The 19,517-nt window shown below is 42.8% G+C and overlaps 1 protein-coding gene across 1 annotated transcript in view; it reads right to left on the bottom strand.

The window, feature by feature from the left end:
• The window catches only part of LOC138273857 (lectin-like), a 93,234-nt gene that overhangs the window by 67,302 nt on the left and 6,415 nt on the right, over positions 1–19,517 (bottom strand). The window contains exon 3 of the mRNA XM_069218902.1: positions 13,200–13,288. Coding sequence (XP_069075003.1) covers positions 13,200–13,288 — 89 coding nt within the window. The remainder of the gene's footprint in view (positions 1–13,199; positions 13,289–19,517) is intronic.

Raw genomic sequence — 19,517 nt, 5'->3', positions numbered from 1 at the left:
CTTCTTAAGCCCATCTCCATGTAGCACAACTAAAGCTCGTAAAAATAGTCAAAGCAAAATTATGGAACGCATAAGATGACCATTTCCATTATGATGCAAAACCAATTCCCAGAGAGAGTCATAGGGTTTAGAGAACGAAAGGAAATTTCAGTTTACTACCATTTAATCATGTGATAATAGTGAAATAGAAACTTCCCAAATTATTGTGAGTGTTAGAAATGGGGTCTCTAGTTGGCAGAGGTATACACCTTTGTCCAAGTAGGGACCATCCTAGTCAGGGTAAGTCACACACAATCCAAATTGTCCTGTGCCCACCCTATAGGAGCTTGGCACTGAGCAGTGAGTTTTAACTTAGAAGGCAATGTGTAAAGTATTTGTGCAAAAAATCATGCAATAAAACCATGAAAACACCACAAAAATACACCATACAGGTTTAGAAAAATATAGGATATTTATCGGAATAAACCAAGGTCTAAACGATCAAGATTTGATAAGCACAAGTTGAAATATCACATTTGCTCAGTTAAGAATAATCTTAAGTCTTTAAAAATCAGCAATTGTCTCTTGTGTGCACAAAGTACCTGGTTTGTGTCAAAATTCCACGTATGGTGACCGCAGAGGAGGAGATGCATGGAAAAAGTAAGGTGTGCATTGGATTTTGTGACGCGGCACAGACGATGCGTCGTCCCTTCCCACGCTGGGAGGACTTTGCATCAATTTCCGGCACGCAGTCTTGGATCCTCACTGCGATGCGTGGTCTTTTGATGCCCAAAGACTATACATGGAAATCCTGGGTGTGCGGGACGAAGTCACAGGCACTGCGTCGATCTGGTGGGTGATGCATCGGAGTTTCTGTCACACAGCAGGCGCGGCATTGATTCTTTACTCAGGAAGTCAGGCTGTGTTGTTCCGGCTCTGCTGTGAGTCGATCCGGTATGGCTATGCGCGGAAGTTATGGTCACAATGCAGGTGCTGGGTTGATCTCCACTTGGGGAGCCGGGCTGCGTTGTTCCGGTTTGGCAATGCATGGATTTTCTCAGCACTGGGCAGGCTGTGCGTCATTTCCGGAAGGCTGCGTGTAGATTGTCGCCGCACAAGGAAGTTCCTTGAAGAGAGGAAGTCTTCTTGGCCCTCAGACATAAGGAACAGGAGGCAAGCTCAATCCAAGCCCTTGGAGGGCACTTCTCTGCAACGTCATAGGTCAGCAAGGCAGCAGGGCAACAGCAAGGTAGCAGTCCTTCACAGCAAAGCAGTCCAGGTGAGTCCTTTGGGCAGCTAGACAGCTCCTCTTGACAGGTTGCAGGATCTGGTCCAGAAGTGTCTGAGCTGGTGTGGTCAGGGACCCAGGTTACATACCCAAAAATGCCTTTGAACGGGGGAGACTTCAAAGAGTGATTTTGAAGTGCACAAGCTCCTCTTTCAGTCCATGTCTGTCTGCCAGGCTCCCGGAAGGGGGTTCGGCAGTCCATTGAGTGAGGGCAGGCCACTAGCCTTTGAAATGTAAGTGTCAGGCCCCTCCACTCTTCCAGCCCAGAAAGACCCATTCAGTATGCAGATGAGTGCAGGTGTGACTGAGTATTCTGTGTTTGTGGTTGTGTGGGTGAAATGCACGAGGGAGCTGTCAACCAGCCCAACCCAGATGTAGATTGGAGGCTGTAAGGCACAGATGGGTGTTAAGCGCATTTTAAGTGCAGAGAAATGCTTACTTTCTAAAAGTGGCATTTCTAAATTAGTAATATAAAATTCTGTCAATACTAAACATGACCTGTGTACCCCTTTCTGATCAGAATCTATCGCTCAAACAGTATATGAGGGTATCCCTAATGTTAGCCTATGAAAGGAGCAGGCCTCACAGTAATGGAAACAAATTTAGAAGATTTCCACTACCAAGACATGTCAAACACACAGGTATATGTCCTGCTTTTTACCTACACAGCACCCTGCCCTATGGATTACATAGGGCCTACCTTAGGGGTTACTTATATGTAGAAAAAGGGGAGTTTAAGGCTTGGCAAGTACTTTTAAATGACAAGTCGAAGTCACAGTGAAACTTCACACACATGCCTTGCAGTGGCAGTCCTGAGACAGGGTTAAGGGACTACTTAGGTGGGTGGCACAACCAATGTTGCAGGCCTACTTTCAGCATTTATGTATTTATTTTATTTATTTAGAGAGTTTTCTATAGTGCTGGCAAGACCCGAGGGTATCAGAGCGCTTTACAACAGTATAGGCAATCAAAAGAACATGTTCATAATTATACATGAAGGTTTCACATGGGCATAGAAGATGGAGTGTAGGCAGTGGTGGTGGGGATGGGAGTTAGAGTGAACAATGACTTTTTACTGAGATGTTGGTTGGTTGAGGAGGAATTGTTTTTGTTGCTTCTTGAAGATCTGGAGGGCGGGGTATTATCTTATGTGAACTGGTATGGAGTTCCAGATTTTGGGGGAGTTGCTTGTAAAGGAGCATGTCTGGGGTTTTTCTTTCTGAGTTTTGGGCGGGATGAGGAGAAAGGTGTTTAAGCTTCTTAGTGTTCTTGTCTGACCTGCTTTCATGAGTTTAGTGGTGAGGTATTCTGGTTTCCTAGTGTGTAGGGCTTTGTGAGTTAGACAGGCAGTTCTGACGTTGAAGCCGGCTTCGATTGGGAGCCATTTTAGTCTTTTCAGGGCAGGGGAGATGTGGTCATATTTTTTTATTCCTGTCACCATTCTGGCCGCTGCATGGAGAGTGGATCTCATGGGAGCAAACTGGGATTTAGCCGTGCTGGTAAGGATGGAGATCCCGTAATCTAGTCTGGAGAGCACCAGTGCTTGCATGGCCTGTTTTAGGTCATCTGGGGGTATGAATGGTTTGATTTTGTTCAGCAGTTTCAGGCTGTGGAATGCAGTATTAGTGTTATTCTTTATGTGGTCCTGCATGGTGAGGTTGGTGTTCAGAGTTATTCCAAGCGACTTGGCAGAGTTTGTAAGGGTAAGATTGCACTTGGAAGCGGCTATGGATTTTAGCCATTCTTGCATCTGGGGGAGCTGATTCATTTTTGATATGAGAAGTAATTCAGTCCTATCCTGGCTGAGTTTCAGGTGGTTGTAGGATAGCCAAAGTTGAGCTTCTTTCATGGTGGCATTCAGTCAGTGTATGTCCTCTACAGAGGATATTTCCATGTAAATTTGGGTGTTGTCAGCATATAGGTGGAAGGGGATGTTAGCTTGTTTGAGAATGGCGGTGAGGGGGTCCATGTAGATGTTGAATAATGTGGGTGAGAGGACAGATCCTTGGAGAACCCCTCTGGTGACTATAGATGTAGCAGAGGTCCTGTGATTTATTTTTACTTGTTGCGTTTGGTTCTGTAGGAAGGAAGAGAACCAGCGTAGGACTGCTCCTTCCACACCAATTCTTTTTTGGAGGGAGTCCAGTAGCAGCTTGTGGTCAACTGTGTCGAAGGCCGCCAATAGGTCTAGGAGAATCAGCAGGCAGCATCGGTCAGAGTCAAGAGAGTCGCGATGGTCATCTACTATGTTTAGAATAGCTATTTCTGTGCTACATCCTTTTCTGACCCCAGATTGGAGAGGGTTAAGAAGGTTGTTGTTATCTATGTGTTGGATTAGCTGATGGAGAACACATCTCTCTAGAGTTTTGGCAAGGAAGGGTAGATTGGAGACTGGTCTTAGTTGTTGAGGTTATGCGGGTCTAATCACAGTTTCTTTACCATTGGTGAGACTTGACCCAGCTTGAGGCAGTCAGGTATCACAACGGTTTGCAGGGATCTTGGTCCAGATGGGGTAAGAATCTGGTTGAGTTTTCTAGCCAGGGGGGTTGGGAGAGGGTCCACCAGGTTAGAGAATGCTTTGGAAGTGGACAGTAGTTTGGAAATATCTGTCTCCAGGAGTGGGTAGAAGGTCTCCCAGCTTCGGGGAGTTGACATTTGTTTGCGGGTAGGATGATACCCATCAATTATTCTTGGAGAGATAGGAGCCGGGGAGTTTGAGGAGAGTTAGTGGTGGTTATTGTTGTCATTACTGGGAGATATAATCTCCGTAGTTAGTAGAGTATCTGTTTCTAGGGAGAGCTCAATCTTAGTGATTTTGTCATTGAAGAAGTTAGCAAAGTTGTCATAGCGGTCTTTGGTTGTAAGTGGGAGGTTTTGGGGAGGTTTGGGAGTTTGATGATGTTGAAAAGCTCCTCTGGGTGGTTTTTGGCCCTATCTAGTGCATTGCAGAAGAATGTGTTTTTTCATTCGTTATGCGTTTTTTGTAGTTTCTGCGTTCTCTTCTGAGTTGTTTGAGGTACACTGTGGATGGCTCAAATCTCCAAAGTCTTTCAGCTGCTCCCAGTTGACTTCTTTTCTTGTTAAGATTTTTATTAAACCAGGCTCTTGAGGATGTGTTTCTCACTCTTTTCAGTTTCATAGGGGCTAACTGATCTAGTATGGAGGAAATAGTTGTGTTGTACTGGGTGGTGAGCTCAGTTGTTGACAGGTTGTCAGATGGGGGCGGTAGAAGTGAGCTGATTTTTTCTTCTAAGGTTGCTAATGGAATTTGATTTATGTTTCTTTTCCATTGGAGAGACTTTTGCGTGTGGTTTGGGTATTGGGGAGTTTTATCAAGATGGAATAGAATAATGTGATGATCTGACCAGTCGACAGGGAGGATGTCATCAATCATGAGTGATTCTTTCTGAGCTATTATGACATCGAGTGTAGCGCCTTTGTTGTGGGTTCGACCCTTGCAGTGCTGGGCGAGGTCTTTGCTATGTAGGAGGTCATTTAAGGATTGGATTAGAGTATTGCTTTCATCACTCCATTAGAGGTTGAGGTCTTGTAGGATGATGAAATTGGTGTATGAGAGTGAGCAGTGTGTTATTAGGTCAGCTAGGTGTTCCCCAAAAGGGAGGGTGTTGCCAGGAGGGTGGTAGAGTAGGTGGCAAGTTACATTGGTGTTCTCACTCATTCTTATGGAAACGTTGAGATGTTCATATGCGTTGTAGCTGAAAGTAACTTTTATCTCTATGTTGATGTTGTTCTTATGAATGATGGCAATGCCTCCACCGTGGTGGTTTTTCCTATCTCTGTTGGTAATTGAGAGCACCGGCGGTACTAGAGTATCCATGATAGGTTGAGAATATTCAGTCAGCCAAGTGTCTGTGATGAAGGCAATGTCATTGTTGTGGTTTAGGATAGCATCTGCTAGTTCCATAGCATGTTTGTCTGTGGATCTTCAGTTAATGAGCATGCAGTTGGTTTGACATTTATTCTTTGGATCTTGAATGATAGGGATCAGAGGGATGTTGATGAGGTGATCTTGAGGCCTGGTTGTGGTCAGAGGTGCATGGTTTCAACCTAGACCCATGATGACCTGGATTTTGGATGGGTGGGTTAGGTATGGACGGGATCATGTTGTACGATTGGGCAACTTCTTCTGCCTCACTATGTGACAATGGAGCGCTCGTTGTTTTCGGTCTTTGGGCATTGAGTTTGCGGGGCATGGAGGGCCAGCTAAATGTTTGGGGATTGGTTCTGTCAAGGAGTGGTGTGTGGGAGTGATTCAGTGAGGGGTTCAGAAGTGGATTGAGGCTTCTCGCTAACATGTTGATGCCCTGTATTATTGTTTATAGTTGGGATTCTAGGTTGGTGAGTTACTCGTTTATTTTTAATATGGGTGTGAGACTGGGGGGGAGTGTGGGTGTTGTGCTTCATAATGTGCGGGATCTGATGAGCTAGGGTCAGATGGTTTTCAATATCAGTGGGAGGTAGATTGGAGGAGACAGCAGTAGAGCGGTTTAATTTGTTATTGGGGTCTTCATGATTAACAGCACAGTATGTGGGGGGATCTTGGGAGTCTCTTCGGTTTGTGGACCTTAGTCTATTTGTGGGAAGTGGGAGAGGGGGGTTGAGGGTGTAGGTCATTCTGAGGGTCTCCTGGTTAGTTTTTGGGAGAGGGGTGGAATTGTGCAAGTGAGTTGTAGTGGGATAGGTTTGAGTGCACCCCAGGTTGTTGGGATTGTTGTTTGCAGGGTTTAGGGTGCTGAGAGTTGTATCAGGGGTGGTTTGTGGAAGTGTGCGTGCAGCCCAGGTTGTTGGGTTTGTCGTTTGCAGGGTTAAGGGTGCTGAGAGTTCTGTTGCGGGGAGGGGTTTCTGGTTGGTCTCAAGGGTAATTCCTTGTGGTTGAGGATCCGAGAGGATGGCCTGTGGGGGGGGGTTGATGTTGTGATATGGCTGTCTTTAGCGTAGGGTATATGGATTTGAAAGAGCGTAGGTTAGCATCATTAGCTTGTATCATGATGGTTCCATTTCTGAAAATGGAAATGTTGGCATTTTCCTGGAATGAGGATGAGCTGGAGATCGTGAGTTTGCAGCCATACGGGATGTTGGTGGATTTGGAGGTGTGGAGGTAGTTGGTTAGGAATGTATTCCATCTAGCCGGGCATTTGGTGAAGAAAATGAGGTCTGTTCTTTCTAGGCCTTTAGAGGCGTTGAAGTAGGTGTCCTCAATTAGCAGCTCAGGGTGTTGCCTGATCAGTTTGTGTTTGAGGTTTTTAGATGATGTGTGGGAGAGGTTAGTGGGGAGGGATATGGAGAAGGAGTTAGGACCGCGGGTTTTCAGGAGGGGGATATTCTGTGGGGGTCATCATCCTAGGACCTATAATTAGGAGTGGAAATTATAAGTTGAGAGCAGGCTGGATGAGTTTACAGTGTCTTCAGGTGTGGACTGATTGGGGTAGGGTAGAGGATCTGTGAGATATGCTCTGCTCAGTTATGGGGGTGGGATTATCCCTCACTGTTAGAGCACTAGAATAAGTATTGGGAGGTAGGGGGATCTGCTGGGGGTGGGGAGTTAGAGAAGGGGGGGCCAGAGGCTCTTTATTTGGGGGAGGATGCCCGTTGGGGTGAAGAAAAGATAGGAGTTTGGGTGTGTTTCATGGAGAGGGAGGTTGGGGAGTCTTTCTTTATTTCTAAAGGTGGGGAGAAAAACTGGTTGAGATAGTCCTTGGAGTTGAGTTCAAAAGTGCTTTTTATAATTTATTTTTTGATCTAAGGATGGGGTCAGAGAGTTCTCTTTTAGTTTCTAGTGCTGGTGGGGGGTGGGGATGCTCAGGCTTTATTTGGTCCTACTTTGGTGGTGTTGTGGCTCAGGTTATTGTTGGTCATACTTTTGTGTTGTTGCTGGGTCAAGTTGTTGTTGGTTCTACTTTTGTGTTAATGCCAGCTCTGGTTCAAATTGGGACCAGTAAGGGTCTGATAGAGTTCCAAAATGGTGGCCCTGTATCCCCTAGGGTGGGGGGGGCTTAATATGATAATAAGAAGGGTTCTTCCCGAAAGGGATATTTGTTCTAGGGCTTATTTAGCCCTAGAGAGGATTATTCCCAAAGGGATAATTGGTTCAGGACTGTGTACAAAAACTGCTCTGTGTCATTTGGGGGGGGGGGGGGGGTGAGCACTTGTCACTCCGTAGGACCCGCACCGAGCTCCAGCAGCCCTGGGGAACATGGGGAGCCTGGGGGCAGTATAGGGCTCAACACGCTCGAAAGAGGTGCAACAACGTCCCCAGCAGCAATTAGTGGCAGCGTCACCATGTCCGTGCCGCGCAGTCGGCTCCGGGGGCTCTGATCCGTTTAGCCGGAGTGATCGCCCCGCTCCGACCAGACTACCAAGCGTTGGGGGTGGGGGAAGCGATCCGATGTGTCCCCTGGGGGAGAGCAGCCACCTACGAAGGAGCGTGAAGGAGAGTGAGGCTCCCAGGGTGGCTGGGAAGCCTGCGTCGGATGGCGGGCAGCTGATGGAGCAGGGCGAGGTCAGCTGCCCTTCAGCTTAGCACCAAAGGTGGGGAAGTTCTCACCTTGTGAACTGGGGCTTCGATCGGCTGGGCATCAGGCAGGCGGCGGATGGCGGGTGGAGGACTCCGGTGAGTCTGGATGGTTTTTCTTTTGTTCTATTCCGTTCTTCATTATCCGATTACGCTTTCTGTTTTTTTTTTCTCGTAGTTAGTTATCTTGATAGTAGGTTCTCCTGATAATACAATAGGGAGGAGAGGATGCCTAAGGGAAACCCGGGATTTTCACAGATAGTGATCCCGTCCCTCAGGAGCTTGGGGAGACTCTTCCTCTCTTGTGGCCAGTGTCAGAAAAGTGGAGGGAGGCAGGCAAAAAGTTAGGGGATGACGATCCTAAAGCTGTCAGGTCTAACAGTGAACCTAATTGTTTACAATGATAGCCAACAAAGCATGAAATTAACATTTATATGTATAGTATTACAATATTTAGAAGTGAAGTAGTGAGATTTCTTTAGTATTTGAAATATTTATTTTATTTCCACAGTTTTATCTTACATTCAATGCAAAAATAGCAAGGTTTCATTTTTACAAAATGTGTTGTTTCAACAGTGTTCTTTACATTGAATGCTATTCACAATGTTTACATTTCACTTGAGAAGGGAATCTGAGGTGCCCACCACCAGACGTTTAGGTTGGTACAACCAGTGAATATTAAAGCCCTGCTGTCTTTCAGAATGGTCAACAAAAGTAATTTCTACGGATTACACGTGTGGCACACATTTCGTTGTGATTATTTAGAAAAAATATACAAAGTTGGAAAAGGGTTATTTGCTTTTCTGTACTCTCATTTTGGTTCTCCTCTGACGATTAAGGCCAACAAATGTTTTCCTGACTCTCATATACTTCTGTTCAAAGGGACAAAACAAGTCACCACAGTACAACCACACTACAATGAGACTGAGGTTTAATGTTAGTCAGACATTTTCATCAGTAGAAGATAACATTGTTTACATTAAAACTGCTCCTCAAGGAGCATCCCCTCCCAAATTGTGCACCTTTTAAAGAAGAGAAAGCTGTTAACATATGACTTTAATTCAGTCAGCAGGCTTTGTAGATATTTATTAAGTAAGCCCAAATATGGAGTCCAATAGAGACTGAATAAAGGCATTAATCACTGGGGTATACATGCTGTTTTCAAAATAGGGAAGACTTTTTTCAGGATACAATGATGGTAGCAGCAGGCTGTTGTCACTTTCAAATCTAGAGGGGCAAATGTCAAGTCAAAGTGAAATAAAAGTCCTCAGACGGAAGAGGTGGACTCATAGTCTGTGGCCAAACTATGAGCACCCAAGTGATGAATGGGGATGCTGGCTACAATTAGTAGTACTTTACACTCTACACACTAAAAACATCAGGAAGCTTGAAATATAAATGCACAAATATGTACACCCTGTGTCTATGCAAGGAAACATGAATTCACACCCCAATATGTGCATTCCTCCTCTGGTGTGCTTTCAAAATAAGGGCCTCATTATGAGTTTGGTGGTCCCACCACGGAACTGCCAAACTCACGGGGAGGATGCCAGCACCATGGCAGTAACGTTCTCCCAAGTGCATTACAATGTTTGTAATACGCGTTCCCACAAGGATGACCAGTGGTAACAGTGGTAGGATATTGGCCTAACACAAATAAGGCCAATATCCTAACACTCCAGCACTCTTGGAATGTGCACTGTTTGCAAAGCAGACAGTGCACATTTGAACGGTGCTGGGCAGGGGGGGCCCTGCACTGTCCACGCTGAGGGACACATCTGCGAGCAGATCTGACACATCTCCTTGGCTGAGCAGCAATTCCTTGAGCAGAACCAATGCATCACTGTTGCTGCATGGATGTGACCCGTCATGAAAGACTTGCATTGCCACTGAAGCTGCGAAATGCTTTTCTTGGGGCAAACTCCTTGCATCCCCCATCAACAGGATCCTCGACATTGATGCAACAGAACTTGAACCTCAGCCTCACTGCATCTCTGGATTGATACATCACCTCTGCTGCAAGACACATTCCATCTTTGATGCGCATCCACGCAGTGCTCTGCAACCAGGATTTAAGATACTTTGGTCAGCTGGCCTAGCTCGGTTGCTGTAGTCGGGTTACGTGCCATTGCTGTCAGCCTGCACTTGGGACTTTGTCCCAGTCTGGTTGACCCGATATTTCCAATAGCGCTTTGTACTTCTTGGTGCTATTTTTACTTAACTGTTTGAAATTAAATATTTTTAGTACTATTTTTGGTTTTTGTGTTGTTTTCTTCTTGTTTTATTTATCAAATCCCACTTTTCTGTTCTAACCTGGTATGGAACGGGATCTTTTTGAGGTCTTTTTATTGTCTTGCTGTTTGAAGTGTTGCACAAATGCTTTGCAGACTGCCTCTAATTTAAGACTGACTGCTCTGTGACAAGCTACCAGAGGGAGATTACAGCTTAATTTAGGTTTTGCCTGGACCTAACCTTGACTAGAGTTATAGTTTCTGCTTGACCAGGGCTCATACCCCAGTCAACCAAAACCCAATTTCCCTAACAAAGGCTAATGGAACTGAGTTCATGCTCAAACCACAAGGATAAAAGGGACCCTGGTCTTCACTTGGACAAGCCTATTGCTGGAAATTGTTAAACATCAGAAGGACAGAAACAGCTCCATTTGCATGTATCAAAAAGAAGTCCTGTGGTTAATGATCTTTTGGTAATGGCGCTTACTAGAAGATGAGAAAGTCTCACTTGAACTCATTCACCAGTCCCCAAGATGCCTCTCAAACCATTTGAGATGTTTGCGCCACAAGAGAAGAAGCTTTAAAGCTTTTAAGAAATGTTGTCTCTTTGAACTTTTCTAACTTTTGGGGACAAAGTCCCAACTCTATCCAAAGAGGACCCAGCTAGTCTGTTTGATTTAGAGTTTTTTCCCCCACAAAATTCTAAGCTTCAGTAGGACTGTGAAAAAGAGGTACCTAACCAAGAGTAGCTGTGCCAGCTAGCCCTGTCAGTCTTGCCCCAATGATGCCTTTAAACCTTTAGAGAAATAATAATGTTCAAAGGTAAGCTATGAGAGCTGGACAGAGAGCAAAAATATTCCTGAAGAAGACATGGTGTATGTGTGTACCATTTTCTAGTTTGTCCTGTTCTAACCTTTTTGCCATACATTTTAAAACTCTAGAGAGACCATTAAAACATATATCTGACTGTGAGAAGCACCCTACTTGGCTGCAGCTGTTCTCTTTGCTCCACTGAGGACATTTGAAAAAGTAGCAAAATTACAGGTAAATCCTTTGACCAAGATAAACTGTTGAACATCACTGGTCACACTCAAAGAGTGGCTACGTCTCATTCAGAATCACTCCATTGACTTGCATTAAATTTTTTATTAACATTGTTCGAAGTTTGTTTTCATTCTGATGATTTGCAACTTCTGATCCCTGCAAACAATTTTTAAGAGTTTTGGTGGATTTTAATCAATAACGCTTTGTGTTTCTGATTTGTTAATTTCTGATATACCCCTGTGTGTGCATGCTTAATACCATCTACAAATATGATATGCTTTTATATACCTTTCTGTGTGTACTTTTATATGTATATTTAAATCATGTCTGACGCTTTGGAGAATAAATTAATGGTGTTTGCATGCCCTGTCACCAACGTCAGCCTAGGTGTGTCTGAGCATGAGAAAATACAATATCAAGGGGTCAGAATTACCCCCTAAAAGAAATGTAACTATGCCCTTTTTCTTTCAGGGACCATTACACAAACCTTTGGTCTGTCTGTTTGCATGCTTCATGATGTTTGTATAAACTACTACTCAGAGGTGGAAGTTATGAGCTATATATCATAGGGATATTATGTACATTTCCATTCCTCAAGAAAGCCTATTGAAACTAGTGGCACTAGATCCTGGCTGAAACATGTTGACCCATTGATGTTAGGAGTCATTATACCCACAAAACATCTCACTGCTTTTATTCTCGCCAAAGAACCTTGCTAGTAAACAGGATTTAGAACTTTGCACTTGTTATTCCTTAGACAAAGAGCTCCTGTGTTTAGCCCACCCACTCAAACTAGATGCAGTATGTGAGGATATGATGATGAAGCATGCCACTGGTGGTGACTGTGGGTGAGCAACCTCCTAATATATCCTTGAGATGCCAGGGACACACCACTTTACCTGGGTGCAGATCCCCCACCATCTCAGTATATACTGAGGCCAGATAACTGGCCTCTTACACCTCAAGAGTTGATTTCTAGACAGACTAACCCTCTCTTGTGTACATATTGGTTCTATCCAGTCAGGCTAATTGTTACCCTTTCTAACTTCTCACTTCCTTAAGGTTATTTCTTTGTTGATTTCTAAACTATAGAGTTTTTTGGTGTTTCTGTTCATGTACCAACATTTTTCTGTAAGGAAGTTTATACTCTTGCCAAATTACTACTCCAAAACTAAGGATCCCTCATTGAAATATGTTTGTATTTAGGAATTAATTCCTTTGGATTTTGAAAACATTCACCTACATCAAGACTGTGGCCTAGTTAACAATGCAGTGTCCCACTAGTAAGCATGAAGATGGATAGTGAGAGGTGAAAAGGACTGAGATGGAAAAGCAGAGCTCTCTAACTGGCTGAGTCTAAAGCTGGGTTTTTGGGCAAAGATGCAATGGCAAGGAAATTCAGTGAAGGAAAGACATTGGGTTATAGCCTTAATTGTTGCTTGTCTGAGTGCATCAGTTTGTAGCTCTAAAAGATTAACTCAGTGCTGACATAATTAGCGAAGACATACCTGGTTATAGAAAGTCTAGCTTCTCGGAAAGCTCCTTGCTCTGACACCTTAACTGCAGATTTTTATAAGGCATATAAAACAATGAATCAATCAGTATTTGTATTCTCAGTCATCAATAAGTTCACAGATCCTCCTCCGAAGCCACCATGAATATGGCCATGTCTAGTTCATTGCTATAATACATGTTAACATTCCACTCAAATATGTTGTAACCAAGTCCAAAACGGATTTTGTAAATATACCATTGGTTTATGTTGTACATTGGTATACATTGGTTGTTATTTTAACTCAGGACACAATAAACCAAATTAATTATTAAGAGAAAAAAATAGCAACAGCTATAAAGATAGAAAACATTTAATCAAAGAGACACCAGAAGAAAAAAGAAAAGGGGGTCATATAAAAAGATGAATAGAGATGTGTATGGATAAATGACTAAAAAGAGCAAACTGATAAGTCAAGAGGGAAGTTAGAAAGATGGATAGAAAGAGGCAAATAGAGGTGAAGACCAAATAAGTGAGTGAAACGCAAGAAATACGTTTATTTCAAAACAGTTAAAAGTGTTGCAGGAAGTCTGACCTGCATTCTTTCCCCATGCAGAAATATTCTTGTCTTACCTCTGCTTCCACCCAAGTTTTGGAAATGGGAATATACTTGTAGTAGCTAGCGAAGCTGGTTGACCATCCTTTTGGGAAGTTGTCTTGTCCTGTTAGATGAATTGAGAACAACAGTCTTCACAGATGCACTTGCTTTTCTGCAGAACACACCTGAGTATGCTAAGAACCTTGTTACAACTTCATTTGAGAATTTCATAGCAACACTTGGTATAGTAATGATATGAAGCATGTTTTTCTGCCACAAATTAATTTTGAATACATTCTAAAAGCTTCACAATGTGATCAGTAGAAAAGATGAGGATAAGAATCAAGCCTAAATCGAGACTAGGTACTTCCATACAACCAAACAACATTTCAGGAGGTACTTAATATATGTGGTCTATAAGCAGGACCACTGAAATTACGTTGCAGGAGAGGGCCAAATTATGCAGCATGGCTGAACAAATTATGAGTCAAGAAAAAGCAAATTATGCAGCATAATGTAGCCCATTATTACTTCATTATTTTGTTATTATTAAAGTTAGTAATACTGTCTGGGCATTGTTTGCACCTCATTACTGCAGGTTTAACACACAAATAGAGCAATAAGCAACAAAAATGTGAACTGCCCAGCTTTGAAAAAGGGCCCTTTACTGAGCGGCAACATGTGTGGCTGCATTTTTAGTAACGTTTGAACTATTTGAGCTAGAAGTAACTTTTGTGTGAATATCTGCAGATTATAAAGCAGATGATGGATTATGTGACAAATCTATATTTTTGCAAAATGACTGTGGTGGCACAAATGCATAATTCCAGTGGCCTGTTTATAAGCAGCATTCACTGTTGTAACTTCACTGCACTTATGGGTTTCTTGGTACACAGACAGATATCTGCTCATTGTGGGCTCCATAAGGGCATGGGTCTTGTCACATTTCATCAAGCTCATGTGAGTATGCTTCAAAGCGTTTGTATTTTAATTACAGTGTGTGTCACTGTCTCCCTCAGTTTGCAAGTAAAGTGTTAATTTTTTTCTTAGCATCACTGCATTCCTTGTCCTAGCGAAGTGGGCCAAAGGTACAAACCCATTCTGCGAATTCCAACCTCCAGTTCACAAAATCTTTGCTATTAAACTCGTTTGGCAAGTCGGAAAAGCATTTAGGACTTGCAAAACTGGTATAGTGACAGATACTGAATCGCTGTCAGTAAGCTTCATGCAAGGCCGAGGCACCCTCCTATTTGCAATTTTGTATGTTATGAACTTCAGTTGCGGTCATAAATCACTGATCAGTTACCAACACCATAAAGACGATGTTAATGGATTCGCACACACGAAAGTTCTCCTTAGGACACCTGAGCCTTTGTGACAGGTGTTGTCAGGCTTTCGGGGGTATGGGGGTACGCAGTGGCCCACAGTATCCATGTTTGCTGTCCCTCAAAAATGCCCCAACTAGGAAAACATTTTTGTTTTATAGAAAAGGCGGTAGCAGCTCTTTCCAGGGACAGAAGCTGCTTTAAAAGAAATTCCCTTTTGAGAATGCAGATATTAGAATGAGACTCTTCTGCTCCTTCCAGTCCACGATCCTTGTGTTTGTAGCCAATCACAGGGGAATGCAAAGAGCGAACGCCGAAATAATACCCACCTGGCAGTTCATTGTGTAATTTACTGTAGCAAGAGATTTTGCAAGGTGACCTCTCATCGCATAAGCCACATCACACAATTAAAGACTGGTCTCAAAAGGTTGATGCGTGATTAGGAAGGTTTTTTTGCAATTAGCCTTCCAGTACATCTAGATCTCTGTGTTTACTGCCTCAGTGCTGATGCATCACATATCACTTTGTCAGTGCATTCAATACTCCAGGTCGCTCCCTCTGTTGGTGTGTTCTTGAATCAGTGAGCTTTTGCTGTCTCGTGTTCATGTATTCCCTGGACCAGAGTGCAATTATCCCTGTTCCAATGGTGCACTGTAGTTGGTTTGCTATAGCGGTCGGTGAACTGTGGTTTATATGATTTAGCTGCTTCGATGCCAGCTCTCCTGTCAGTGCGTTTAGTGTTCCACTGCTCGTTTATTCTTTCTTCTCATGAGAGTGGATCACCTTTAGAGCATTCCCTTTCTCCATGCCATGATGTATTTGGCGCTATGTGTTGTTCCACTGCACCCGTGTTGTTATAGTCCTGCTGTCATTGGCGTGTTGTAGTTCATGTTCTGTTATTGTGGAAGTGTTTTAGTTAGGGTAGCGTTGAAGTTGGGAAGGACAGGACTGGGTTAGTATTGGAGATGTAATGCTAGTGTTAGGTTGTTACAGAACTGTTGGTGCAGTGCTACGTCTGCAATTCTACAGATACATGGCCGCTATTGGAGTGCTGCGGTATTACAGTTTAGAACTATGAGTAGTTGTAGTGCTTTATGCTATAGTGCCAGTGATGTTATGTTATTGTAGTGTTAGTTTTGTAGCATTACAGTTTCATTGCTGTAATTTCAGAGTTGATGTTGTAGTGGTGAAGTTGTAGTGATACAGCGGTATATCGATGTTGCTTGGGGGGTTTAGTTATGTAGTAGGCATTGAGCCTCTAGTGTTTTAATGATAAAGATTTTCAGTACTAATATTGTTATGCTAGTAGTGGTGCAGCTGTAGTAAATAAGCAGGCAGAAGTTTGAAAATAAATTTGTGGGTTTTGCATTCAGATGTTTGCAGGTCCGTATACTTTTCTTCAACTTTTAAGCCAGAGATTCTACCAAGGAGGCAGCCATGGTGAAATTAGAACTGGCAACAGACTGTGAATGACCAGTAACTTCAACCGTAGCTCCTCAGGGGAGTGTTTGGTATTATCTTGGCTATTTAATTTGTGTGGGAGGACGACTGTGAGGGGAAGGATTGTGAGCCATAAATATATGCGACTGAGCTTATATTACATGCACTTCTAGGCACTGGGTGCAGTAAGACCAGGGACGGCTCCTCCATAAGGGTGGAGTAGTGTCATCCCCCTGCCAGCAGCGGCAGCTGCAAAACCTTTCAAAGAAAAGGATAATAAACTATGGGGGTGACATGCCCAGCACTCCCCCTCTCTGCACATGTATGTTTGTCCGGCTGTCTTGGGCCAGCCAAACACACATGCTCACATGGCTCTCTCCAAGCGCTCTGTGCTTTGAGCAGTGTCAGGATTGGCCGCAGGGCAGGCTGGGAGCCTGAGCCTGCAGCATTCGGACAAAGGCGAGAAGAGGAGCGGCTGGGCGTGGCGCGGTAGCAGATTATATTTTATTATTAATTCCTCCCGTGCCCCCGCCCTGCCCCCAGGAATCCCCACAAGCCACGACTGAGGAAGACTCTCTTCCTGGAGATTACAAACCTGTTTTCTGGATCTGGCTGTATTTAATAGCTCGTAGTATGATGAACAGAGTTCCTCTTTACAATTAGGAACTGGTGCATTAACTGAAAACAGTCCTTATGCACCTAGCCCCACTGATTGGAATTAGAGTGCCATGATTAGGACTGGGGATATTGGGTGAACTTATGGACCTACAAACCTGGGTGATATAATGAGAGAGTCCCTTGGAAACATATAGAACATATTTTAACACTCAGAAGAAACCATAATAAATGGGGAGGAAGTGCACAGTTTGAATCAGTAACTGAAGCAATACATTAATTGTCACTAGAAAATAGGACTCAAAATACCAAACAAAATTCATGATAAAATCTATGTGTCAAAGGTTAACAGTACAAAACGTGGTTCATATACAACATTTAATGTGGTGATACAGTGCACTGGTGAGTGATCTATTTGCAGTGAGCTGATCGTCTGCACAAAATCAATCATATCTCATAAATACTATAGGTGTAGAATGCAACTGAAACCTAACTTCACCAAAGATATGTTTCTGAACTTGGTTACCAATTAGCTGCAAAAGTGCGTCTAATCAGATTTATAGATCAAAAATGTAAATGTAACTTCATACCTAATTTTTTATAGCAATGCATATGGGCCTGGATTACCTTCCTACACAATGAGCTACTAGGAAAATATGCATTCTAAATTACATACATAATACATATGTGAATGTACTAGGATTTATAAAACAGCAGTTATGGTTCTGTTTGGAGAATAGACAAAGATTCTGTGAGTCTAATCTGCAGGTACACCCTTCTGCCATGTGAGCACATTAATGATGTATTTAATTATTACAGCTGCTTTATATATCCATTCACAAGTTACTACTACCTATTTAGTTAAAACATTTGTTCTTCTGAAAATAACAATTTTATGCACTTAGGATCTGATTCATAAAGATAAACTTACACATTTGAGTAGGTTTACTATTTTTTTTGGTATTCACAAACTATAAGTTTAATTTTACTAACAGTAATTTTACAACTGCGGAGACTCCCCACTTGTGGCAGAGATTCAGAACATAAAACAAGTGTCCTGTCCTATTTTTTATGTGCAAAGTTCTCAGCCTTGAAAGCGGAGTCTCTGCACTAGTAAAATTACCATTGGTAAAATTAAACTCGTAGGGCCCGATTCACAAAGGTAAACGTAGACGAAAAATCTAAGTTTAGATCAAAAGTCGGAACTATCAGTAAAGTTAGACGTTTGGTCTAAACATAAACAAAACATCTAAACTTAAACCAAAGGTTTAAGTTTACTACAAGTAAAGTTAGACTTTTGGCCTAAGTATAGACTTTTGGTCTAAATTTAGCCTTTCGGTCTAAGTTTATCTTTTTGTATCAGGTCCTGCATTTGTGAATATTAAATACATAGTAGACTTACTCAAAAGTGTAAGTTTATCTTTGTGAATAAGGGATGATAAATAAGGAGCATTTCTAGTTATAAGGAGCATTCCTAGGTATTCTAATGATTTTTTGGACTGAGCAGCTGTTACTTTCCCGGTGCTCAAAGAAAGTAATGCTACAGAAAAGATGGAGCATTACTGTAAGCACTCTGCATAATTACTCTTCACCCATTTGATTTTCTCCCTGTGATCATCTGAAGACATACATACAAACATATGAACAACAAGCAACATACTGATATATGAGAGTATGAAGCCGCAGACTAGGAGACTGAAACCCAATAATGTCTGAATATTTCTGCTTTGAAGATTTAGTAGTGTTAGAAACGCCACAAATACACGTGCCTTGATGAAGCTCACAGTCCTACCGCCACCCTGGGCTGCTGCTCAATTCAGTCCAGAAAGACTATGGGCCAGATGTTCGACCCAGAGTTTTGCTACTCGCAATTTGCGACTCATTTGCGAGTCGCAAATTGCGAGTCGCAAATTGCGAGTTGCAAAACCATATGTACAACAGTGCACCTCACTCTGTTTGCGATTCCCAATGGGGTCGCAAATGACCTACCTCATTAATATTCATGAGGTAGGTTGTAATTTGCAACCCCATTGGGAATGGCTTCACTTACAGGGATGGTGGCCTGCTGGGGGCAGCAGACCACCATGTCTGTAACTGCTTTTTAAAATGCAGCCCATTTTCAAAACCTAAAATGAAAGATTTCTTTTAATTTTTTTCAGAGCAGGCAGTGGTCCTTGGGACCACTGCCTGCTCCTAAAAAATATTTTTACAACATTCACAAAGAAGAAGGTGTCCAATGGGGAACCCTTCCCGTTTGTAAATAGGTTAGCACCAATTTGAAATTGGTGCCAACTGCGATTGTTTTGTGACCGCATTCACAATAGCAAAACAATCATACATCGTCCCCTTGCTAACTGCGACTTTCCCAACCTATTTTGCGATTCGGTAAATAGATTATCGAATCGCAAATAAGGTTTGTACATATCAAAATGCTTTTTCCTTGTCACAAACGGCTCGATTCTGCTAACCGGGCTGTTCGCAACAAGAAAAAAGCTACGTACATCTGGCCCTATATGATCAAGTAATAAAACAAAATAACTAGATTATAAAAATCTTTGTATCCCGAGAAAATGAAGAATTAGTTTGATTTGAAAATATATCTAAAAAAATGCAAAAAACCTCAGATTTAAGCAACCCATGCTGTTGTTCTGACATACTTCGTACGCATGTTGGCCCTTTATAGGGTGCTTATTGTAACTCCTTCAGCTTGAAAGCCACTGCAGCTATTTTGATGGCAAATACATTTTTATCTAAACTAAGGTGCTCATTATGACTTCGGTGGTCTTCTCGAAAGACTGCTGAACCCGCGGGCACCTAAAGTCCACCAGTGCTGGTGGTCTGAAGACTGCCATATTACAACGCGGTTCCTCATTAATGCCCGATTTCAGGTGGAAATCTGACCCGGTCAGCCAGGCTGACGTCACACAAACAGGATGCTGCCTGCCGTATTGTGATCCATAATACAGCATAGCG

The sequence above is a fragment of the Pleurodeles waltl genome, chromosome 2_2 (assembly GCF_031143425.1).
Source record: "Pleurodeles waltl isolate 20211129_DDA chromosome 2_2, aPleWal1.hap1.20221129, whole genome shotgun sequence".
Lineage (NCBI taxonomy): Eukaryota > Metazoa > Chordata > Amphibia > Caudata > Salamandridae > Pleurodeles > Pleurodeles waltl.
This window is presented reverse-complemented; position numbering and strand designations above follow the sequence as displayed.